Source organism: Netta rufina, assembly GCF_964035555.1.
Source record: "Netta rufina genome assembly, chromosome: 3".
NCBI classification, from domain to species: Eukaryota; Metazoa; Chordata; class Aves; order Anseriformes; family Anatidae; genus Netta; species Netta rufina.
Genome location: NC_140125.1, coordinates 86,759,980 through 86,786,116, shown reverse-complemented (window position 1 = coordinate 86,786,116; position 26,137 = coordinate 86,759,980). Strand labels below are relative to the sequence as shown.

The following is a 26,137-nucleotide window of genomic DNA, read 5'->3' as shown; positions in this document are numbered from 1 at the left end:
CCTAATATGGTCCTTCATAGCTCAAATTCTTATGTATGCAGTGTTTTGATTGGGACGTTTCCCTGTGGTATCATCACCCAAGTGCTATTGATTAACCTGTTGGGATTTCTTCTGATGTTGTTCCTTCTCAATGTCTTGCTGCATTTAAGCACTCAGCCCCATATCTAAAAATTTGATTATGTTTTTTCTTCTTAGATGCATAAGATTGTATTTGGATTAATATTTGTTTTAACAAAACTGGACAGTTTTTGAATCTCAACAAACGACTGATCAGTTTGGGTCATAAAACCACTGCCTTTGCTATTTTCCACACTATCAATTTGTGTGTCATAATGCAAATTGTATGTGCAGTAATGCTATATTTTCATTAAGGACACTGGTAAAAATGTTGAGAAGATTCATGCTAAAACAGATCCCTCTAGGAGCTCACAAGATATGCAGCCCCCTGGACTTGAAACACTTTGGTTATAGAATATTATTATGACCCGGTATTTGATCAGTTTTTAAAAATTATGAAACATGTTAACGTCATTTTTGGTTAGAGGTTTTTTTTTTTTTTTTTTTTTAAACTAAAGATTATATCATATATTTGGTAAAAGCACTATTCCAACAACAATCTCCTTTATCAGTTTAATGCTTAATCTCATTGAAACAGTATCAAATTTGTTTGACAGTCTGAGTTCCCGGGAAACCACGTCAACTGATACTAATAAATCCATAATCCGTTAGTTCTTTCATTAGTATCCAGTATCAGCAATTCTATTAGTTTGCTTGACATCACTTGCTAGCTAGAGCTGCCTGTAGCTACCCAAACAATTATAGTATTAAAATACTGTCTCAACATTAACTTTTCCTATGAAAAGCCTGATGTTTAAGTTATTGATGTACAACCACCAAGTGACCCAACAACAGCACCACATAATTCCCTCCCATAATATGTTGTTTGGGGTTTCTCAACTGCTTTTCCATACCCTTGGAGGCTGTTGAAATATCTTTGCCGAAATGCTTGGCGATGGAGGTGCTGCCCACCCTGGGGTGCCGCAGGTCCACCCAACACAGATGCCGGCGTGAGATGAAGCCTCTCTTCCCCACTCGTCCTGCGTTGGGGCCGGTGTCCTTCAGGCCTGCACACCTCGGTTTTTCTCCCGAGGACACCTGGGTGGTAGGGACAGAGGCAGGGACAGCGGGCGAGCAGCAGTGTCGCGCCGATGCTCTAGGTGGAGCTTCGACACTGGCGGAGGCACCGCACGCCAGGAGCCAGCGGCAGACCTGCATGGCCTCCTCCTCCTCCTCCTTTTCTTCTTTTCTTCCTCCTTTTCTTTCTATTCCTCCTCCTCCTCAGGACTGCAGCAGGAAAACCAGCCACTGAAGGCAACGGGGAGGGATCTAAACCAGCTGTGTTTATCTTCTTTTAAAATTCGTATGCTTCTGGCAACCAGCCGCTGCACATGGAGGAAGTTTTCATGGCACTAATTCCTAACAGAGATACTTTTAAGAGTCCTCTAAAGTATTTTGACCGTCTCAACCATGTATCTTACACGTATGCCCCAACAGGTACAACCACAATGCTCTCAGACATATGGTCTGATTTTCGGGTTGTCCTGTGCAGCACAGCCAGGGGATGAACCTGATGATCCTTGGGGGTCCCTTCCCACGGTGGTCAAACCCAGGAAAAGGCTGCCCAGAGAGATTGCGGAAATTTTGTCCTTGGAGATAGTCAAAACTTGACTTCACACAGTCCTGGGCACCCCAGTCCAGTTGTCCTTGCTTGAAACCCACTGTCTGACTAATGACCTGCAGAAATCCTGTCCAAGCTGTATTCTCTGTCAGTCTCTGGTTCCAAAATTGTGTGGCTGTTTCCAAACTGCTAGTGTGCTAGCCCGTGCGATCTCCCAAACTATCTACAAGGATTGCTAGGGATGGTCCAGGCTGACCAGGGTGAAAGCCATGCCACTGGCTATGGCTAAAATTTCACAGTGAAGGAGACCGAGTTCCTGGACTCCGGGATGGTTTAAGTGAATAAACACAGTTTTCAAAAATAGAAGGATAAAATATAAATATGGAAAATAAAATCTCTGTTTTATTTTAATGCAAATAATGTTACCATGTTTGTTCCATTAATTTAACTTGTATCAATAGTTACACATGTGAAATCTCAGGATACATATCGGACAGGTATCACTGAAGGCTTTTGCACGCTGTTACGACTTTATGCAAATAACTTTTTATTAGTAGTGATATTTCATTTACACTTTGGAGATTCAAAACCCTTTATGAAACTGAAGACTTGTATTTCAGAACCAAACTAAACAGTTCTTACAATGCTTGACAGATCTTCTGTAATAATACGTACACCTAATTATTTATTCCCTCATCCATGTTAAGGTTCCTTCATATTAAGGTTTATAGAAGATGACCATAAAGATTGCCCAATTTTCTGTGTACAGAAGACATTATTTACTATATACATATATTTAAGCAGGTTTCTTGGAGACCTGGGAAAAACAGATTTTTTCCTGTGCCTTCCAGGTTCGTGGTGTCAGTCCTGCAGGGGGAATATAATCCAAAGCAACTGAAAATGCCTTTCTCTGTTTAATCTATTAGCCACTCAGCTGTATGATGTATTACCTGACACACAGAGATAATCAGCTTAGCTGCTCACAATCATATTAAATATGTTTAGTTTAGCCTAATTCTGCAGGGCACCACGAGGAGACACCCTGCTGTCCATCTGGAACCCTTTAGATATCTGCACAGCTTTGTACGGAGATGGGGACACTGCCATGTGGCTCATGGCCTTGGAGGTAAATATACTGCCCAATTGCCTGGTCCTTCCCTCTAGCCTGAAATACTTTCTTCAGCTCCTGTTCATGCACATAAGAAATGAAACATTCAAGTGAGTCCGTGCCCTAGAAAACAAAAATATCCCTCTAGCAAATCATCCAGAAGTTTGTAGGTTATAACGGAACTGCCTTGATGTCTTGTTTAATGAGCTCAGATGAAAAATACATTTTAAAAAGAACTCCTGCCCTGTCATTTTCAGTACTTTAAAAATATATCCTTTTAGTATTTTGTTGATAGTTCATTGGACTTTTGACAGTTGCATCTACTTAGATTCCCTCTTTAATGATTAGTAAAATTAATGGCACCTTGAATAATTTGATTTCTCTTCAGCCTGCTGAAAGGCCCAACTAATACACAGGTGAGGTAGCACTCACTGCCTCTTTCTGACACCTCTCTGAGGTTGAAGGGATAAAGACTCTGTAATGACAGATCCTCTAAGCTACCTCTCCACCACGGCTCCCACTGTTACTGGCACGGATGCATGGACTCCTTTTGCTGTTCGGGGAGCTCCATCTGCAGCTCAGTAATCACAAGCTGAATCTTAACCAATAGATATAAATAGGTTTGATGTGGATAATGAACGTGATAGTCATCCCTAGACAGCCACTGCCAAGAAAACAGCAAAATTCTTTAAAAAATATCATCCAATTTCTCTGGGAAGTGGGAACAAACTGAGGTGGAAAGAAGCAGCTAAGGCAAACGTAAAACTCAAACACAGTATTGTCTAAATATTGTCTAAATTAAATAAATACAGCATCAGCTAAAATGCAGGTCTACTAATATTGGCGTTTTACCCTGAAGTATGAATTGGTGTATACTGCTTGTGGCAGGAAAAGGAGAACAAGCACAAGTTTCTCCATGTCTGGCTTGACTTTCTATTCATTTTTTGCATATTTTTAAACACAACCACAATTCTCAGCTCATCAGCTTTAAAAAGAAAAAAAAAATCAGCTCAGGCTTCTCTGTAAAAAATTCTACAATGTCACAGAAGTCTATTTTAAGGGGAGTCCTTGTACTCCTTTTGATGGCAAATTACATTTGACATTGGAGTTAAAGGTTATATGACCTCAAACAAGATGGGTGCCAGTGCTGGGGAAACTGAATAGAGTTATACAATTTCCACAGGTTTTAAAATTAACCTCATTGCATGATTGGCTTACATTTCTAATCCAGTATAGCAGACTAAATATATCCTTTGAAGACAATTTCTTTCCATGCAAATAACCACTGCAGGCTAAAAATGAGTAAAAATGTAAATTAAGAAAAATGTTAAATTAAATTATAGAGAAACTGTCATCTTGCTGGAATATTGACCTGAAATTGCACAAATAGAAGACAACTGCAAGAGAGAGAAAGCAAAAGGGAAAAAATAAATGGAGAAATTAGAATGTCTGAATTTATAGAGGAAGAGTTTCTGATGCTGTCAGCAATTTCTGTCAAAGATCTACCTTCAGAGGCATCACTTTTAGCTTTCAAACGTTGCATGTTTTATTACTGCATTTTAATCATTAACTATGAATGGAATCCCTGGATGATCCCTAGAAGCTATGAATCATTTATTATAACTAAAAATAAAATCTTATTTTCTCCATTATAATAAACAAATATAAAATAGTTTCCAAAAATCAGGACAGCAAATCCTTTAGAAAAACAACAACGACATCAACAACAAAAACTAATATGTAAGGAAATGCTATAAATCAATACTACAAAAACAAACAAACAAACAAACAAAACCCTACAAGGTCAGAGAAAGAACCAAAAAGTAGGGAGCTGAGATTAAGGCTGCATGCAGTTCTTCTCATTTTCTCCTCTAATCTCCTTAATTCCTGAGAATGTAAATATCATAAAACGTATTATGTAGGCAGATATAATTCCAATTTAATAAGTTTGTACTAATATATATATTTATATATATATATAAGAAAGCTGCTTTTGTGCAAGGACCAGCTCTATTGCACTAAAAACATTTGGGAGAAGTCTTCCGTTTCTCATATCAGCACAAGACATTAATTTTCCATGTGAAAGACAAAAAAGATTTGCTTCACCAACAAAGGTTCCTATCTCTGTTGGAATTCTGTGAAGTCTAAAAATAGAAGAAATATAACCCAGTTCACTTGGTTTTATTTATTTGCTAATGCAAGTTTTACCAAGAGATATAAATAGTCCCTAGTTCCTGGGGAAGTTCATGGCACTGTTTTTGATCAGCCTCGCAAGAAATTTGCCCTGTATCCCAAAGGGGTTTATTCTGAATGCACAAATTCCAGCCTACAAGAGAAACTAAATCTTCAGCCATGATCTTCATAAAATCCAAGTCCCATAGAAACCATTCTCATTGGTTCAGCATCTAGGAGCAGCTTTTGGATAAGCAGGTGAGACGACACAGGCTTGGAAGTGACAGCAACGTGGAGATACTGTGAAGATGCCTCAGGTTAAGCAGAGTTTGAGCAAGGTAGAGATGTATGTAGGTGTGAAAACCATGATTAACAATTACCTACTGCTTGTCAGGCTTAATAACTGCATCCCAGTGAGTGGCAAAATGGAAAGATCCCAAAAGAAAGACTGAAAGAGAGACTGTTAGGAAATGCTTTTAGAAAGATGCTACACACCAGGTGAGCTGCAGAACTCAGAACCACCACAGGCTTCTTGGTTTGTAGGTTTGTAAGGTCATATCCTAAAGAGAAATCTGCTGTGTGAGTTCACGTCATTCACAGTTGCTATGTCACAGCCTGAATCTGCAAGTTTGCTGAGCATCACACATTCACACTGACATTCCCATTTATTTCACCAAATCCTGCTTGCCCGAGTCAGGCCTACTCAGTGGGAGTAGGGACTGCAGATACAGGCTTTAACGATGATATGAGGAGGCTGGCAAGTGAACTGCAATGAGGAAGCTGAACTGGCTCTGTGGGCATATGAAACAGTATTTTTGCGTTCTTTGAAACCTTTGAGGTCTTTGTTGGACCTTGCTGGTCTACTGACCTCATGGACCCTTGACACTTGCCTCCAGTCAGCTGATTTTGAAGTCCAAAAACTCTGAGAAAGGGTCTACTTTACAGCAGTTTATTTAGATTGCTTTAAGAAATGCTGCATCTGATTACGATACCAACATATCCACTGTGGTGAGACCAATATTCCCCAGACTTTCCCAGACTGCAGTCATCAATGTTAGACGTTAACACTGAGTCAAAGTTATCTCATGGTTGGGTCTTTTTGTTTGTTTGTTTGTTTGTTTTGTTTTTCAGGTGCAGAAAGTAGATTGGGCACGACAGATATTTACCCACTTAGGGTCTGAAATACCAGTGGTATCATATTTGTCCATTTGTGGTTAAAAGAGAGCTTTATACAGCTAAGAAAAACTATCAATGAGTCTTTTAAAAATGGTAGCTTCTCTTTCAGGAGTTATCTAGAAGCAGCCTATGCTGACCAATTCATGACTAAAATAGGTTATGATTCAGATAGGTATGCTGTGTAAAACAGGCTAAACTTCAAGATTTGAAATGATTTTCTATTTGCTACCCACTTCTTTAATCATTTTATCCCTTAAATTTGAATCCAATCTTTAGCATTTTTAACATAGTCCAGGGTCAGATTTTTCTCTCAAACTCATCACTGAAAGCATCTAAGAGCAAAAGTTTGCTACTGGGTTTAGTAACATATTTGCTTGGCCATACCTTTACGACTTATTTTATACCTGCTGTTCTGAAAGTAATTTTAGTTCAGTCCAGCTGCATTTAGAGAACAAAATCAATAACAGCTTTGACATGCTTACTCCCGCCATGTCATCATTACAAGAGCAGACTCAGCCCTGCTGGCTGCATGATGCGTCTGTTGCTTAGTGAAACAGAAAAAGCTTGCATCCTGAGATGTCTGGCCTGTGCATGATGATGAATCAAGGAATAATATTTCTTGCAGTTAGTTTAACTCAGCTAATCTCTCATAACTTCTCATGTGGCTTGCCATATTTGTTTTACAGTTTTCCGATGAAGACTAGTTGTGCTCCTTTCACCAGCCTTTTCCAATTAATTAAAAAGCGTTGAATTAGTTTTTTGTTCTTGCTATCCAAGTCATGCTCTAAATAGTCTGGAAGCTGTCCTAAGCTGTGCCTTCACTGACAAAAGTAACACATACTTGTGTCAACCAGCAGCTTTCCCAGTGGAAAAGCATGGACACAAAGCATGTCGAGTTTTCTGCAAAGAAGAGCAGGTAAGGTCAAATGTGATGAGGGGTCACAGTACTGAGTTTTATAGCCATCTTTTGGGAAGTGCTAAAAAAGCTACTTAGCATTTTCACCACTTCATGTTTTAGAACTGAACAACAGGTTAATTATTCCTCTATGGAAAAACACTAGTTGCTATCCACTAGCTCCCCAGTACTTTTATGGCACTACAAAATGCATTTCGTATAGCTCCGAGACTAAACAACAGCTGTGCTGACATTCTGGTCTCAGAAAACACGGTGCAAAACCAGGACAGGGATACAGCAGTGTAGAAATGCAGAACGTAACAAACTTTATGCTGTGAAGACCTACAAGTCTGAAAGGAATAAATAAAGGAATAAGCAAATTTTGCAGGGCTACTTTGCCAAAGAACATAAAAAGTGTATCTGCTTTGACAGGCAGGCCCACAGCACAGAAGAGCTTGGTTTGAGATGAATAAGATACACGGAAGGGCAACGATTTGTATATACTTCGTTTGAGAAGCTGTATGATTTCTCATTTCTTTAGCTGCTGTTTAGTGTGGCTCGTTGCCTCCTATCTGCTCCTTTCCTCAGCACATCAGTCGCACAGGTTGTGCCTATCCCACCTCAACCCCTCAACCTCTACCACCATTCTCCTCGGTCCCAGGCCATCAACTGTGTGATGCCAACTGGGCAGCACACCCCAGGTCCAGAAAGATGCCAGTAGGTTGGCTGCAGTGCTTTTAGGGTCAAAATCACAGCCTTTACAAAGCCAGTAACCAGGATCTCTGCCAGTCACGCAGCACTGCCTCCAGAGAGATGGGACACATCTGCAGCGTGCCCAGCTGCACCAGAACCTGGTGCACCCATACTGCAAATGAGGATGCCTTTGGCTCTGAGTTAATGATTAGTGTGGGCCCAGGAGTCTTTCCTGCTGGTTCCCACAGGTCACCTCAGACCTGTGCCTGAACAGTTTCATGCCCACATGGTGTGAATGTGATGGCAAACACAGCTCTGCTTGTGGGCTTGAACCCATGCTTGAAATGCAGTGCACACATAATCTTTATCCTCAAATTTATCCCTCCTTTTGAAGTTAGGGATTTTTTTCCCTCTGCTTTGTGAAGTATCTAAAGAACTCCTGAGTACTATAAAAATATTAACTATTCTTAGTTTCTTTCATGCACACACTTCAGGATAGTTGCCAGTATTCATGTCTTCAGTTGCGTCTTATTCTCCACAAGATTACTCAATCTTTGTCCTTGGGTACACAAATATTATTGCTGACCCACTTCTCCTGCATTACTGAAGGTTACTCAGGTTAGCAGAGATCATGACAAAGCCTTTTGCTAAATTGTGAAAACACAGAAAGCTGCTCAGAAGTTTGCTTTCACCAGGAACTGCAAGTCTGTTTGGCTTGAAATTGTTGATTTGTTTGCAATATCTTGGGCTGGAAGGGTTTATGGAGCGGAAGGCTGGACGCTGACTGACACCTGCTTGGATTCCTGCTCCTTTGTCAGAGACAACAGCTCCAGAAACAGTGGGATCTTCAAAGGCATGAGTGCAAAATGAACTCTGGTATTTCTTACATTTCAGGCAATGCGGCTGTAAGGCTGTAAGGAATGATGAATGATTTAATACCTTGAGAGTATGGAAGAAGCTTTTACCTTCTGGTTCAGCTATTGCAAGTCAGATGACTGAGTTACACTGGATGATGGACTTTGCAGGAAAATGGTTTGCTTTTCAAGGTTCCTTAGTATTAGGAATTCACAGAGAGCCTCAAAGCAGCCACGGATACTAACAACTAGTAATGCTTTAACTAAAGGGCAGCAGCTGAAAAGAATGGACTCTTACCTTCGGAATTACCTAGGCATATTTAGATTTAAATGGCATGAAGGAAGGCTCACTAAGCTATGTGATTTGTTTTTGTTATTTGCTATAGGTTATAAAGAGATGGTACAAAACCGATCAAGAACAGAACAGCAACACCTTTCTGCTTTCCTCAGCATGCCGTAAGTTTGTGAAAGTGAGAATCGAAACTTTTGTCAAAATTGTTCCAGCTCTAGCTCCCTTCCCAAGTGCCTGCTTTAACACCTGCATTTTATAGTAGCTTTAGATGACAAAATCAGCTTCAGAGTAATTCAAGCCAAAAGAAGAAAAGAAATATCTTGGGACATTGTTTAATTCTGTTGACATTATCTCTAGAATCTGACGGTGGATAAAGCTGTGAAATGCTCCAAATGTAAACATCTGGTCATGATTAAGGAACTGGAAAGCACAGAGTCCTGTGTGAGTTTGCTATTGGGAGACTTTGGTGTGATTTACAAAACCTGCAAAGCCATTTTTGCCAAGGATAGGGTGATCTTGACTGTGAGTTGCTCAACCTGTTGTACATGTAGAGGCAGAGTCATAACATTATGCACAATGCACTACTACAGGCATTAATGCACCACTTAGAAAATGTACCCTGGAGACTTATTATATGATTAAATTGATACCTTAAAAATTCAGTGGCTTCCAGGAAGTATGTGCAGAATCTGGCCCCAAACTACTTCATCTTATATGCTTTGGAGCTGTGTCTAGCCAGGATATTTAGAGGCCATCAGCCACCACATTAACTGCCATTACTTGACAAGTGAAACAATCCTGTACTTACATCATATTCCCTTGGCCATTTTGTATGTTTTAGAGCCTTTAAGTTACCCACATTCTCCTGGGGTTTGCACTGTGAGATCAGCTAATGATGCTCTGCAGCCCCATTGCAGCTGGAGTACTCTGCTTTCTCTTCTCCTTTGGCTGCTTCCTAGGATGATGGTCACATTTCTACCACGGATGATTGCTCAGGATTCTCAAAGCTTCTAATGACACTTGAAAGCAGTGGTTTTCAATATATTGTGATACTTTTTTAAGCTCTTAATTTTTAAGAGCTGCTGAAGACCTCTTTAGAAATTTCAACTGTGTGGATTATTGCAGAGCATATGTGAATTTACTAATTCTTAACAACCTTTCATAAATCCTACAGATATAAACGATGAATACCAACAATCCACAAACCAAAAAACTTCTAAAATGTCCCAGGCAGAGTGTTTCTTCCCAGTGAGAGATGAAGCCATCTTATACCCTTATTTAGGCCTGAATATAATGTCCCATATCTCCAGAATTTCTCTCCTATGCTTGTTGCATCTTGCTATACAAATAATCTTTTATCATACTTTTCACATATCCACAATCCTTGGTTTTGTGTGTTGTTTGCTACCTTAGCAGCAGTAAAGTTCTGTTTAATCTTCCATGAAAATCTGGCATAACAATGAATCATTCTTACCATACAAGCTTTAGAAACTGCACCCCCCCCTAAATTCACGTTTTCAACTTCAGTCTTAGAATGCAGTATTTCTGCACCTCCTGTAAACACGGAAAACTGCTCATAAATCATTTTAATGATGCCTTTTATTTATCACATTCCTTATACTTAACTAAATGTTTGTGCCATTTGGTCTTCAAGTCATTAGAATTGTACAGTAGAAATGGAGTCAGAGCTATGGCCTCAGGACATTCACCAGCAGCAGCTGCAGAACCCTGACAACCGGCCTTAACCCATTCACCATCTGAAAATGTAAAATATCATGTGGTGAGGTCTAATAGGTCTTACACTCCACAAAGTAACAGCTCTCTGCTTAGGACCCATGTAAATTAAGAGGCCACTCTACAAGCTGTGAAATTTTTAACTTCTCAGTGCAAGGCGCTTTTTTTGTTTTGTTTTGTTTTTCCTGTCTGCATTACTTCCATGGCAAAAGTAGCTTATTAGCATGTATGGTCTAAACAGAAACACTAACAAAAGAGAAATGAGAAAGTTAGCTGGATTCCCAGTGCTTTCCAGCCCATGCCACACTAAATTTGATCCTGAGAAATTATAGCAATCTGCAAGATTTTTTTTAGCCCAAAATTTTAGAAATTGACATACAAAAAATGAGAATTACAAGGAAATTAATTGGAATGCAACTTGTAAATCTCGGGTCTACCTGAGAGCTGCAGGTAGAACAAAAGGGAGACTCTAGAAAAGTAAGGAAAACTTGTATTGGCTTGGCCAGCTGGGGATCAGTTTAGGGCATTTGAAATGAAGTAGTGGGTTTGGATTTTTCTAACAGGTGTTTGTTTTTACCTTTCCTACCACTTTTTCTTTCCCATAGCTTCTGAAAATTTATGCAGCTCAGTACTACTTTCAAGAGGAATGAAATGAAAGGTATTTGTTTTCTAGGTGGGAAAGGAAGCTGTATTTGTAGCTTTTGGAGCTGCCAAAGTAAAGAACTCTTAGAGGAAGAGAAAACAACCTTAAAAGTACTTTAATTGCAGTGTTTACGGTCCCTGTAGAATTTCTTAATTTTCTTGTTTACTTGTCGTACTTTTCCCAGTTAATGCCATTGCACTCTATTTCAGACTTTGCCACATGGTTCGTTCAGATTACTGTGTCAAGGTTGTCTGTGAGAGATGAGCAGCATCCTCTTCTGCTTAGTCAGAGTGAAAGATGTTCAGCACCACTCAGAACCAGACATCCCTATCTTTTTTATTCCCGTTTTGTTATGTATAAGAAATATATTAGAGGGATGCAGTTCTTAGCATTATAAATTGATGCTATATATTGAAGCTGTGATAGAATCAAACACAACCTGCTGTACTGAGTTGCCCTGATTCTATTTATTTCACATAATAACAGTACAGCCAGCTATAATATTAAACATAATATTTTCTAGTAGGGAAATAAATAGGGTAGTAAGTGGAAAGTAAACATCTTCACCTTCTTAAGAATGCTTAAAGACAGGAAAACGTGTTGTCAGAAATAATCTTTCAGTGTGCAAAAAAACACACTAAGTAATGGTGATTTCCCAGCAAATTCCTGTAATGACTCACCTATTGCAGAATCTTGCTGGTTGTTCGGCAGCAATTAAGCAGTAAATTGGTTTGTGTGATTCTGTGATTCTGTTGTTGCCAATTAACTGTCACTGTTTTGTTGTTGCCAATGCGAGAGCTGGACTCAAATTAAGACAGTGGCACTGAAGTCAAATAATAGAATCCTCAAATATAAAATGAATGGGAGGATTAATGTACAAGCAGAAAGATGGTACCAAAACAGTAAGAAATGATTTAATCTAAATGCCTTAAGATGGTGCAAGAAAGAATGCAAAAGACTTACTTTCCAATACAGAAAACTTTATCCTTTGTACCAAAGTTTACTCAGATCCAGTTTATTCAGTTTTCAGCAAGTCCTCTCATGAAAGCACATAATGCAGTTATAAACCTTTTCAAGATTGCTCCCTGAATTCTCGTTACAGGACTGTACATTAAGTGCCAATACCGAGCTCTGTTCCAGAGGACAGTGAAGCCAGGGGAAAGCCTGCCAATGCCTTCCACAAGATATAAATTAAGCTCAAAATGAGCTCCGAGTATCCTGATTATTCTTCATTGCTCTTGTTAGGTGTATTCCATGACTCCCACAAACATGTCATATTCTGAAATAAATGATAAATATTGAAATGTAAATACAGCTTTAAGGACATAGTTGGCAGTCAAGGTTGTTTGACCAGGAAACAAAAAGCCAAGAGTCATGGTCTATGCTTAGCTTGGAAAATGGAAATTTACTGAGTGCAGTGACAATGCAAAGGTCTGGAAGAGTTTCACCATTGGGGTAAAATCGTGGGAGGAGAAAGCTTAATCACAGGAAATGAGTAACCATCTGGCCATATGTGGAGAGTTAAGAGGATGAAGGTTACAACTGCAGTTTGTGGAAGTCTACCAGTTATAGGGGGGTTTAAGCACTTAAATAAAAGCTGTGGCCTTACAGACCCCCAAGCTAAGGAAGGCTGCAGGGATTCCTCTCTGTCATTTATTGAAGAACTGACAGATAAAGGGCGATTTGGGGTTATTCTGTTGATTGACATCTGTTCTAATCCCTGCCAATACTTGAGAGCTGTATGCCTATATCAGTGAGTGAAAATAGATGATGGTGTTTAATTCTTTTGAAAGGTGTGGGAGAGCCTGCAGTGTCCCGCAGGCCTGCCTTGTCCCTGCCACCTGCCCTGACAGGAGGGCAGCCATGCCGCCTGCCTGCCCTGCCACCATTTTGCGTCCCTTCATCCTGCAAATGGCAGCCTGTGGGGCTTGGCAGGGCAGTGAGGACAGCCCCGTGTGGGGCAGGAGGACCAGGAGCAGCTGGGTGGGATGTCTGGCATGGAGGGGCGACCCTTTTGGTGAGGCTGTCTGACTTTGGGGTGAATTTAAGCATCTTGTGCGCCACGCACCCTGCACCTGCGGTGCTGCGAGCAAGCAGGCAGCACACCAGGGGCACGGTGCGAGCTCTTTGGCAGACTTTCACACACGGATGGCGGCACTTAGTACTTGGGGCATCGGGGATATTCATCAAACCCGCCTGAGGGGCAGGTTTCCTAACACCACGTTTTCCTAACACCACACAGCGCCGGGCGGCAGGACTACAGCGCCCGGCGGCCCCTGCGCGCCGCCCCCACCTGCCCGCCTCTCGCCGCTCCCGCCCGCCGGCTCGCCTCAGGGGGAGCCTGAGGAGGGAGGGAGGGAGGGAGGAGGCGGTGGCGGAGCCGGTGTCCTGCCCCGTCCCGTCCCCGTGTCCCCGCCGTGGCCGCTGATGAGGTGAAGATGGTGATCCGCGTCTTCGTCGCCTCCTCCTCGGGCTCGGTGGCGGTGAGTGGGGGGCTCGGGGGCTGAGGTGAAGCCGCCCCGTGGCTGGCGGGGGTCGCTGCCCAGCGGGAGCCCCCAAAACGGCTCCGGGGGTCCACGGGCGGCTGGGATCCGGGGCTGGATGTGCCCGGGCTGAGGGGAGTCTTGGGAAAAAAAAAAAAAAAAGTGCGTTTTTTGGGGAAAAACAGGCTCACCCCCATCCCCGAGGGGCTGCCGGAGTTGTTCGTAAAGCGCCTTGGGGCAAGTCCTGAGGAGGGCTCGTCCTGGGGACATGTGTGGGGCTGACTGGAGGGTTTTTAAGCCCTTAAAACCGGGCTGAGCTCCCCCACATGCGGGGGACCCCGGTGCGGGCAGAGGCAAATGCAGTAAATGAGAGCCTGGAGACGAGCCTCGCCTCCCTGAATTCCCAATTGCTCCGGAAAAGGTACAGCTCCCGTCAGACTCGGCTTGGAGAAGCATCACCGTGTCCCTCTGCCTAAATGAAGCTCCTCTCGGTGCACTAATTCCGCGTGTGACCCGTGAGTTTCCGTATTTTTCATAGAAAATTGACAGCCCTCAGTTCCGTGAAGGCAGTCCGAGCGTAAGCGTTCAGCTGAACTTGTTCTCTAATGAGAGCCATCAGAAGGGTTTAGATGTAATTGCTGTTCTGCGTGGTTCAGCAGCGTTTCGTGTTGTGGAAGGACGTGGCTCTTTCCCCACCCGAAGGTTTAATGCGTCTTCGCTGCCTTCAGTCTCTTACCGCCTGGTATTCGCTTTCAGTTCAGCGGCACGGTGACAGGTGTGTGCGCTGATATGTTTTGGCATGAAGCGTTCAAGATGCTCAGTAGCTGCGTTACAGCTAATAAAAATTAATTGCCCGTTTCAGTAGCCAGCTGAGTAGACACCGAGCGTCCTGAGGACTCTGCAGTCAGTCCGTGTGCATCAGGCAGCCGGCACAGAAACCTCTCCTTGCCCGTGCTGGCAGTTGGGTTTGTTGTGGCACTCTGGTATTGTGAGGTTTAGTTTCTGTTTCAAACAATGCTCTTTAGTTTTATATTTTGTTTTTCTTGGGGGTGGAGGAGAAGGGCCACATAATTAGATCACCGTATCTCCTCTTTTGACCAGCCTGCAAATAGGTTATTGATTGGAGTTTCTGATTCTGCCCTATCCTTCCCCTGCCTCTGCCTGCAAGGTAAATACCCCGTTAGCAGCACTATAAATTCTTCTTCACTATTAACCCAACAAACCAAATCCGAGGTTGAAAAGCAATTTAGTTTACATCTGCTGCCTTTTTTTTGTTTTTCCTGGGTCTGACAAGAAGATGACATCTACCAGGAATAACAGTTTGCATACTGGTGATGATCAACATTTTTTGCATAGTCAGCTGTACATCTGAGTATGATCTAGCCAGGGAAGAATAGTTGATTGAATGGCTGAAGGTACTCCTACCCAGGACCAGAGCCGTCACATCTCTTCACTGTCTGCTTTTCTTCATCTGTGTTATCTTAGCATTTAGGAATCTTCATCATGCACTAAGTTCCTGCTGTGCTCAGTGTTGGGCTTTTTTTTCCCTGTGGGCTTTGTGGGGGTGTCTGTAGATCATGGCTAAGTGATTGAGGAGAATCACAAACTATTATCAGCGGGTTATGTGGGAATCCTTGTCTGGAGAAAAGGGCAGTAACTGTATTTGCACATCTCTAAGCGGGGAAATTTAAAGCTTATTTTCATCCTCCTGAGCATAAGAGCAATAACTAAGCATCAGTGAAGGAAAATAAAAAGTGATTGAGTTGCGCAATTCTTTGTCTTCTACTCCAGGCTTCTGTAGAACAACATCAGATTATCAGATACTTTTTGGGTTGCAGTTCATGAGACAGGATGATTTCCCTGTCTAGAGAAATAAGTAGCCCTCATAGATATTGCTCTGTCTTCTGTCTAGCTGTAACGTTCCTGAGAAATACACTGATTGTGTAGTCAGCAAAGACCTCAGTTTCTGTAAGTATAACAGTCCCTGGCAAATTCTAAAATATTTATTGATCCTGTGTCTTGGTGCAATTTGTTTTATGCTAAAGAATATCAAAATGCATGCTAGTTGTACAAAATTCGAAGCGTTTTGGGAGTAATTCTGGAGAATGAGAAATAGAAATTAACAGAGTGGATGAGGAGCAGCCAAGAACAAAGTGAACTTTCTGCCCAGTTGGGACAAGACGCTTCCTTGCAACATCTTCCACACCTCTGAAGGTTTGTAGACCACTGAGAGGTTAATAGTAGTATTCTTTATTTTTAATAAAACTTGTAAATATTAATGCCTCGTGAGCTTAAAAGAGCCCGTGGCAACGAAACCTAGTTGTTGCTTGAGTGGAAACATTCCTCTGCGGTGCTTACTGAAGCTGGCCTGTGGGTTTACGCTGTAGGGATGCTGTAGGCAAGTTCCTGAGTCAGGAGAGGCATTGTGTTTATGTGCACATTTCTAAATAACATCGTGTTGTTTTAAGCATGCATCAGGCAGATGCAATTGAATCACAATGGGAAGCCTCTGAATAGGCAGGCAAGGCGTGTTTTTACAAGCCTTGCCAATCTTCTACTTTTTCTGACCTGAATTTCTATTTGTTGCTGGTGAGCTGTGTCTCAAATTCCAAGCACTTAGTAGGCTGGGGAGGCAGGCTTTGCTACTCCTCCTTAATAAAGACAAATGGTCTTTTCTTTCGTGCTCAGGAGAAAGGCTACTTTAAAATTAGCCTTTACCTTTCTCCCTCAACAGTGCTTCGCTGCTTTCAGGAAATAGTTTCTTTGTTTTTCACCAAGCCATTCCAAGGTGACTGTAATTCAATCCACTTCACGTTTTCCAGTCTATCAATAAAAATCTGTTCTTTTCCTTGTGCTGCTGTAGTATGTATTGACTCAATTAAATGGTTTTCATTGTTTTCAAGCTAGATTTACCTTAGACAGGAAGCTGGTAGTATTAGCTAAGTAACTTTTTGCTGGAATTCCTACAGCTGGCTGGAAATACCTAACCAGAGGGACTTCTGACCTCTGGCACTCAGAGGACTGAAGATCAGGTAAAGGAAATGTCGTTGAAGAGCTTTCAGATAATGAAGAAACTTTGAACAACTGTTTCACTTGTACTTTTTTCCTGTCTAGAAATAATTTATTGTCTCGGAGCTTCCTCTATTAAGCTGAGCAGGTACATAGGGAAGTTACTGAAGAACAGGGGGTAGAATTTGCTCTGACTGGTGAGAGATGCAGAACTCTCCCATGGAAATTTTTGTTTGTTCATAAGATGTGAAAAACATAACTGAAATCAATTCAATTTAATGTGCAAGAGCAAGCAAGCATTGCTCAGGCATAGACTTCTTGAGAATGTGTTTGGGAAGGAACAGCATCGATCTGAAAAGAATAGACTTCTTTTAAAAGATTAGAAGTTGAAAACTGACCCTTGCTAATGAAGACAATAATGGATTTTTTTTTTTTTTTTTCTAGGAAGCTTGATAAGATAGGTATAGTTATAGTGAGGTTGTTTCTATAGCAAATATTGGTTTTATGAGACTAAAGCTTTGCTTTTTTAAAGCATATTATGCAGGTCAATGTATAAGTGCAAACACGTTGGAATTTTTGCTTCCTGAAATTACTTAAAACCACGGTATAAAACATCAGAATGCCAGAGCAATCACAGTTGTGTTTATTTGGTTGGATAATGTAATTGAAGGCAAATAAAATGCTAATGTCCTTTTGGCTAAGCTTGTCTCCTAGTGATAAGGACAACTTTCATCCCCACCTTTGTTTGTACAGGCTTGAGAAACTCGGTGTTTCTCAGTGCTGCTCAGGAAGAATGTGCTTCTTGTTGAGAGGCGTGGAAGAATTAACTTAGAATGTGTTGATTTTAGAGTATCCACCAGCTAGCAGATTTTTTTGCCTCTCTGCACCCCAAAGCAACAACAGTCAAAACTGGAGGTGGTTGAGCTGTACAAATGCCTTTTGTGAAAATTGTGTTGGCTCTGGCAGTCGCTTGAAGGGATCTTCAGCTTGTTGCATGTGACTTACAGAAATTCAGCTACCTATGACATAAAACATTAAACTTTGCAAGTTATAAACCGTATCATGAATTTTTAATATTAGAAGTTTGTAAAACCAGATGACAGCAGCAGTTAGCTTTTAGCAGTTAGCAGTAAGTTAGCTTTTCAGAAGTGAAACGTAATCCTTACAATTAGAAGCAAACCTGCAATATTTACGTGGGAAATAGCAATATTTTAAATGTATAACCACAGCGTTGTCTCACATCTGTCCGCATGCTCCGAATGCACCTGTTGGATTGGATCCTAAGGTCGGATTTATGGATCGTGGTCGTTGCTCAAGTGAAGTGACACAGTACAAAGTGATGGTGCTTTTGATTATGCACCTGTGCACCTGCAGAGCAGTGCTGTAGCAAAAGCAGTGAGACCAGAAGGAAAAATGGACACCTCCAGATTCTTGCTTGGTCACAGGATACATCAGGGATCTCGTGGGTTTGTGGGCTTGACCTTAGCAGTTGTATCCTGCCCATAGGAGAGGGCGGGGGACTTTCTGAGTGACAGAATGCGTTCCTGCATCATTCCTCAGTTTTCCTCTTGCTGAGTGGCTCACGTTCAGCTTGGCTGGCTTCTGTCTGTCCTGACAGCAGGGTTCATGTAGCAAAAGGAGCCTGAGAGCCCCGGTCATGGCTGAATTCTGCAACAGGGAGCTCAGCACTGAAGGCTTTGTCTCTTTTTCTCCCTAAGGGCCACCTGTGGATCTAGCTCAGATCTGAGTTCTGGGTACATCCTGAGAACTGAGAGCCTCCAAATGATGGCTCAGAGAGCTCGAGGAATGTGTGTGTTCATCAGGGAGATGAACAAGAACCTGTGCACAAGAATAGAGGTGGAATTCAGACCATCTGCACACGGTATTCAGTATCTAACAGTTGCGCCACTCCTGTGTGCTCGAGTGCTTCTCAAATATTTACCTTTCTTCTTGGCAGATAGATCGTGTCAGAAACAAAGCCACCTTGTACAACCCTTTGGAATACATAGCGTTAGGAGCAGTAGGACTGTTGCCAACCTTTGTTTGCAATCCTAGCTGGAATAAAACTTCAAAGGAGGTATTGTGCTGAGTGGGTTCCTGAGGACTCTTCGGAGCGTGTTTTGAGTCTCTGTATGCTGATCTGCTTTGTGCAGGCAATGTCTCTGACAGCTATATAATGACTTTCTCATTGCAGACTTATTCAAGTGGACAGGAAAGACTGAAATGAGTGATAACAGGCAACTTGGTAATTTTAACGCCCCTGCCTTTTTTATTTATGTATTTTTTCCTGTAGAACATCACTGTCAGGGTGCAAGTCCCTGAATGGACGTAATTCACTGATGGGGACCTGCTCTCCTTAATCTTCAATCACATCATCAAAGCCTGGAAATACATTTTCCTAATCCTGGTCGTAGTGCCAGGGATCAAAGGAGATCACGTATAAATGAATTTGATGTTAACTTAACAAACAAAGAAACACAACTAAGTTACATGCAATCTGCTGATACAAATGACTTTCAGATTATTTCTGTTTTTGTTTTGTGAACTGTAAATCAATTTGTGCACCTGACTCACCTGTTTTCTGGAGAGTACAACCGGGGAGGAAGGGCAGGGACTGAAGCTTGTGCCGTACTGCAGTCATCCTCGTTTTGTTGTCTGGCGCTGGTATGCCGACGTAGAAACTGCCACTCTCTCAGTTGTCATCGTCACGTTATTCTCTGCCAACGCTGCTCCTGCACGGTCCCATCCCAGCACAGGAGCGAGGCAGGCAGCTCTCGTGCTGTTAGCACCTTGGGTCGATGCAGCTGCTTGCTTCAGTGAAGCTGAACTGGAGCTCTTGGTACCAGAAAGGCACCAGAAACCTTCAGACTGAAGGCTGCAGGCTTTCCGTGCACAGCTTACCACAGGCAGGGCGCCTGCCTTCTTGTCACTGCGAAGGCCACGCACACAATTTGTGTAAGACATGGTCCCAAGCGTGTTGGGATTAATGATAATGTTTTCATTGACCAACTGGGCTTTTGCCTGAGCCAGGTGGCTTCCATACTTACCATTAAACCTAAATGGTATCTGGTGTGTGTGTGGAAACATTCAGGACCTCAGTGGTGTGCAATGTTCTGAATGGTTTTATTCATGTGTGTAAATTGTACGCTGCTGTTGGCTCCAGCTTTGACTTGCTCTAACACCTCCTGCAAACAACATAGTGCCCTCATTAGCAGTAAGGAGAAATGAACCTTGGGATATAAGCTCCTAGATCAGCTGGAAGAACCAGGCTGTTGGTAGAAGGGCTCTGCTGGGCCACTGAGCCTCGGTCCTTGTGCAGACCACAGCCACGAAGCGCCGGTTGCGTGATTTACAGGCCACCACTGAGACAAGAACTTAATTTCCTGGATAACACTTCTTCTGGAGGACAGGGAGGTCAGAAACCAACAGCTGTGGCTCCTGTGAAGTCATGTCTCTTGTGTTCTCGAATCCTTTCCTGCTTTTAAAACTTCAAGGCCTGCAGGTAAAATTCAAGAAACAATGGGGATGTAGGAGTAAATGTGAAAGGGTTCTGGTTGATGTTATCTGATGGTACCAAAGCTCAGAAAACAAAGCCTGCCACTGTAAGGGAACAATATTTATTCAAGGTAAATTATCTTTCTTTGTACTTGTAAGAGCTTAACAAATCCCTTGTAATTTAATTGATGTATTGAATATTCTGTTTCTAGTGGGCTCGTCAAAGATGAGTTATACTGCTGAGTAAGTCTGTTTCACTTGTTATATGAATGCTTTTGATTTTAGGCAAAATCAAAGCAAAAATTAAGTTTAGGATGAAATATGGTTCACTTGCTGTCTGCTAGGTTCTTGCTGGTACTCTTCTGTACAGTGCGTCTTCCAAGTGAATTGTTTCAGATGGCTTAGACTTTGATTTATCCAAAGAGGGGAATGTTAAATAAATCAGGATTTGTGGAAAAAATAGTTGGTGTTTAAGGAAGTTCTTTATTGTAGAAAGTCAGGATTTCTTTTGTCTTTAGCAATCTGAGTGCGACTTGGAGGTGCAGAATTGTCCCTAAGCTGCTGACCCAGGCTGTGTCATGCTGCTGGCAAATACACTAAGGGAAATGGTTTCCTCAGCTGCAGCCTAAAGTGTCTTCCTCCAAAGGGAATCTGGGATGATCTTTATGATGCAAGTGTTGTGAAAGCTTGTTAAGAAGCATAATGAACACAGAGGATGCAAGTCCCTGTGTTGGTGGATTTCCTTCTTGGTGGGGTGTGGGGAGATGCAGAGGCAGTGGCAGTGTTTCAGGGGCATTCATGTAGGTGAGCAGAGCGTGGCCTGATGTTTCTAGCAATGACTCAGTGTTGCCGGTGAACTTCAGGTGCTGTGACTGGGATACAGGCACAGTGCAAGCAACACTGTTTAACCTAAATTTAATATCGTATGCCACTGTAAAGTAAGCAGAGAAAGGGGATTAACTGGCTTGCTAGTTAATTTATGAAGAAAAGCTCTGAGGAGCCGCGGGTTGTTCAGTGACTCGTGTTAATCACCACCAGCAACATGCCCTTCGGTTGTCGCCCACCTCCCCTGGGTAGGACAGAGCTTGTCGGGGCGGTTAGGAGTACCAGGGTTTTTGCTGGCAGTTCTGTTTTCACCTCAGGATAAGTAATCCCCACCAGCCCTGCTAAGAGAACTTGGAAAACTGTAAGGTGGTGCTTGTTTTACTGCAAGGAACAAACTTGCAGAAGTCAATGCCGAGGAGGGACCTTTGCAAATACATCAATCTGCCTCTTATTCAAGTACACGCGTGTGGCTGTGCATGTATATGTATAGTGTTATGTCCATATGTCTGCACGTATATTCGTGTGTGTGTATGGTTTTTAACCTCGGAGGTGCTGATAGATGCTAATTAGCACTCAGTAAAAACTAAATGCTAATTTTTGCATCCCCAGGAGAGAAAAAAATATAACATCCTGGTGCCTCACGTTGGTAGCTCAAGAGACATCAGCACCTGGCTGAACCCTGTCAAAAATGACTGCTGCTTTACTCGAGTGGCCGGACCTCGTGGCACTGTAACCACGGGTGTCTGTTGTCCATGTAAACTAGAATGCAAAGACTGGATGTGCAGTGGCATAGCTCTCTCTGTCCCTACCTAGGGAAAAGGAACCTCAGTGTTTTCAGTGCTGGGAAGAATTTTATCCAAGAGCTCCAGCAGGGCTAGCAGTGGCACTTTAACACCTTATTACTTACAACTCTGCAGCTGCTTTCCTGTTGCAGAGCTTCTCTCAAGTAGAGGTACCTGCGTTTTAACCTCTTTGGTTGCAGCCTTGTGTGTTTGCCATGGCTGCTGAAAGTGGGCCAGCAACGCTTTGGCCTGTGAAACTGAGCATCTGAAGGAGGAGAGGACACGTCCAGTGCTGCCGCTGCTGCAGGGTAAGTGATAACTGCTGGCAAGAAGGGAGTGGCGAGCTGCTGCTTGCAGGAAAGCCTTTAAACAGCCACAGCGTCTGGCTTCCTGAACATCCCATTTTGTGGGATTGTTCTGCTGCAAGCTCTGCCAGCAGGGTTACTGTCAGGCTGCGTGTTTGCAGGCAGAGCCCTGAAACCACAGAGTCATAGTACACGTTAAATACAAACCAGAGCATGTGATTGTGTACATGTCCTTCACACGCAGTGGGAAGGTTTTCCTGTGGGCTTTTGGTTTTCCTGCTTTAACAGAGACAGAGCTTTGTTTACCTTCACGTGCTGGGAGCTCCAGCAGGCTGTAACCCTTTGCTACGTAATGTGGGTCCTAGGATTCAGTGGATAGGTCCCACTCAGAGCCAGAGAATGTGACAAAAAAAATCTGTCATGATTTAATGGTGGAAATTCCATCACAACGTTCACAAACCACTTTATTTCCTGATATTTTCACATGTTGCAGCATATGATGTTGGGTGTTACCTGTGCTTTTAAAATCTCTGAGTGATTCTTTGGAACACTTTAATAGTGACGTTACAAAGACTGCTTTGTTAATCATCGAATTGGGTCTGTGTTTTTCAGACAACAGTGAAAGATTTTTGCGTGTTTTTATTTGAAGGAAAGCTTTCTTTGATCTTGTGAGCACTAGAGCATCATCAGCTCAAACCTGTCATTATGTGGCTGCAGGGCTAGCGAAGTTCTCATCCCTGCCTAGCCTAAAGAAAGAACAAGCACGCATTAAACCTTTCATCTGGATCTGCGTCTCCTAAGGTCAAACAATCTTCCCGAAACATCTCCATTGGGGTGATCTGTTTGTGTAGAAGCAGAGACAGGAGTGGCACTGGAAGGATTTAGATGGGATCAAATTGTTCAGTGGGAACCTACTGGCTGAGGCTGCCTTGCCTGCGGCAAGGACTGTGCTCTAGTAGAGAGGTTCCCTGCATCTGTGTTTGGGGATACAGGTGGCCGTCCAGAAATGGGGCTGCAGAAGTAAGAAAGCAAAGGTAATGTGCACGTCCCAGAGCTGTGAGAAGACTTAAGCTCAAAGGCTGGAGCTGTGTTTGCTGAAAAAGGAATAACATTGACATTTGTTAATAAAGTTAGAAGCCTCACTCTGCTCTCAGCTGGACCAAAGGTAATTTTGTTATTGATCTGAATAATAGCGGTGGCAGTCAGCCCGAGTTTGGGGACTGACAACAACAAAATCCATCATCCTAGAGTTACAGAAACACGTGGGTGGGACTTTGCAGTAATACAGTCCAATTTTATCTGAAATCTGCCATTTATCTGAAGCCACAAGTGCATTTTTCTGTTGCTGTTTCATATACTGTTGGGAAAAGCCTGTAAATATGCTTAAAACTTCGCACGACAAATGGCCAGTGACTCGTCCTGCTGTAACTGCTGTCAGTGCATTATCAGGGGTGTGTGTGCCTGTAGCTGGCAGGATGACACAGCTGTGCTGCGTGGATAGCAGCTGGCAGAGGAGAAGGGCGGCAGTAGTGACAGCTTCAGTGCACAAACTTGTTTTTCGAATCCTTTAGAGCGCTTTGGGATCCCAATATCTCCGATCCTTCATCCATCAGGGACAGGAAGCAAATAAATGCGAGCATGATCCTCTGTAGGGAAAGGCTGCCTGTTTTTTTCCAAGTGTCCAAGGGCTCTTATCACTCCCTCAAATTCACAGAGGGGGGTTGGTGGCAGTGTGGAAGAAGAATGGATGTGACTTATTGATGGAATAAGTCACACTTACATGATTTATGTAGGAACAGGGCTCTGCACGAACCCAGCACGTCACTGCTGGGCAGTTGGTGAGCCTGAGCAAGGCTGTGTAGTCTTGGAGCCTGCCTGAATGTCTCTGAAACTCTACCAGGCAGTCAGGACGCTCCTCTGCTGGTGGCATCTTGTGGCTCCCCGCTGCAAGCAGCCAGCTGGGTGCTTCAGAGTGCTCTGCAAGGTGCAGGGGGAGCAGCCTCACGGCCAGGGCAGGAGGAGGCTCGCACCAGGAGTCCACGGAGCTGAGACCCTGTCTGGGCGAAACACAAATCACTTCTTACATCTTGTGAGCTGCTGGGTGGTTTTAGCTGCTCTGGTAGATAAATATTCCTGCGCCACTGGGTTTTGGTGCTTAAAGCTACTGAGAAGGAAGAAACATGACCTATTTTTTTAGTGGCAATAGGTTTGCTGTTACATCTCGGCTGCGGTACGTACAGAAAATGCAGCTGGGAATGATTTCGTCGCTGTTACAGAACAACGGGACCGATAAATACACAGAAGGAGTTCACAGCACTTCCACTGCTCTGCTGACTCACCGTGTCACCAAAAAAAAAAAGAAAGACAATTGTGTGTTTTCGTCTCAAAAGTCTAGGTGATAAACACATTACATAAAGGAAGTGTATGTGGATTTCTTGATAAGGGACTTTTTTTTTTAAGTCAAAACTTTAAGTTTTCTTCACAGAATTTGATTATTATAACACTTACTGTCCCAAGCCTGCTAATAAAGCTGATCTTAGTGCTATTTCAGTGAACTTTAAATGGCTCCCAACTATTTAACATGTTTTAAGAAAATAAAACATAATTGCGTTTTCTTCCCACTACCAAATCACAATTCTACCAAGCCAGCTGGATTCCCATCAATAAAGTGACACCTCTAAATTCCTGCGGAGTTTCAGCCACAGCGGGGTTGGACTTGTGTGCAAGACCCCAAACTGCTCCCTGCTCTCCAGCCTCGGGAGGCGGCGCTGCGAGATTCAAACACCAATTTCTGGTTCGTCACTGCAGGACTAGGGACTGAGTTTCCAATAATTTAACTACCTTGCTGCACTGGGACTTGACTGGGAAGAAAGGATATTCTTCAGAATCGAACAACTTGCATAAATAAAGGGAAATAAGCATATGAATCAAGAAAATATAGCATGGAGATGAGAGAAGAACTTGTCTTTGGTTAGGAGGCAAACTCTCCTAGCAATAAAGAGCAGGTGAACAAGTGAAGGTTGCCATTATTGGACTTGTATTTATGTACACAGTGTGAAAAGGAAGATAGATATTGCTTGGTGAAGGGGTGTTTTCATGATGCAAAATACTTGCTATAAATATGCCAATTTGACAAAAGAGAACAGAACCAGGAGGAGTTAAGCGCAGAATGCTAAGCAGGAGATGTAAATTAATCTCTGGCAACTTTGAGAGATGTCTGTTGGAAAAATGCATGAAAATAACACTTTCTTTTTAACCAGTCTCTTGAATCGCTGAAACATATGGTAAACTACAAACAAAAACATCTATCTATTGGAAGATTTCAGCTGCCAGCTCGCGTTTGAGTTGTTAGTCTTTTGCAATGAAGGATTCTAGTCCTGCAGGACGGTGCTGTCAGGAGGAGCGATTCGTGATAGCTGAGAACAGGCTTCATGAATCCTTAAAACCTTGCGGGCTGCTCAAGGTGTCTGTAGCGTTGTGCTAGCCACTAGGATCCCCAACATCATTTGAAAACAAGCAAACAAAAAAATTTGTTTTAGTAGTTTTTTGATTTCCACGAGCAGTGCCGTTTGGTTTCATCCTGATGCGATGGGACACGGAGTCGTGTCATTCATTAGAAGATAGATTGTGTTTCTGAGCACAACCTTGGTGCTTGCACAGAGAACGAAGGCTTCTTACAAACCATCTTAAATAAGAAACTTACTGCTTCCACTCGCAATAAGAACATATAGATGAGTAGATTTAAGTGTGTTTTATCGCAGTGCCGCATCTAACAATGAAAATATGAGGCTAGCAGGCCTTGGATATGGAACAAAGCTCCCTGTCTCCTGTGGCTTTACAGCAAAACTAAATCATGAATTTTCCTTTGCTGACTGCTTGTGAGGAGGAGTCTTTAAAAAAAAGAGCCTGGCTCAAACTCTAATTGCGTTTTGTAAATACGAGGCTCTTTCAAAGGTAGCGTGCGTATCCCACGCAGAGGTAGAGGTAAAAATC

The 26,137-nt window shown here is 42.7% G+C and overlaps 1 protein-coding gene across 2 annotated transcripts in view; it reads left to right on the top strand.

Annotated features, from left to right (window-relative positions):
- Positions 1–13,625: 13,625 nt before the first annotated feature.
- SH3BGRL2 (SH3 domain binding glutamate rich protein like 2) overlaps positions 13,626–26,137 on the top strand; it is a 33,405-nt gene continuing 20,893 nt past the window's right edge. For both annotated transcript variants that reach the window (XM_084283787.1, XM_084283788.1), the window contains exon 1: positions 13,626–13,728. In XM_084283787.1, coding sequence (XP_084139913.1) covers positions 13,684–13,728 — 45 coding nt within the window. In that variant the 5' untranslated portion in view covers positions 13,626–13,683. The remainder of the gene's footprint in view (positions 13,729–26,137) is intronic.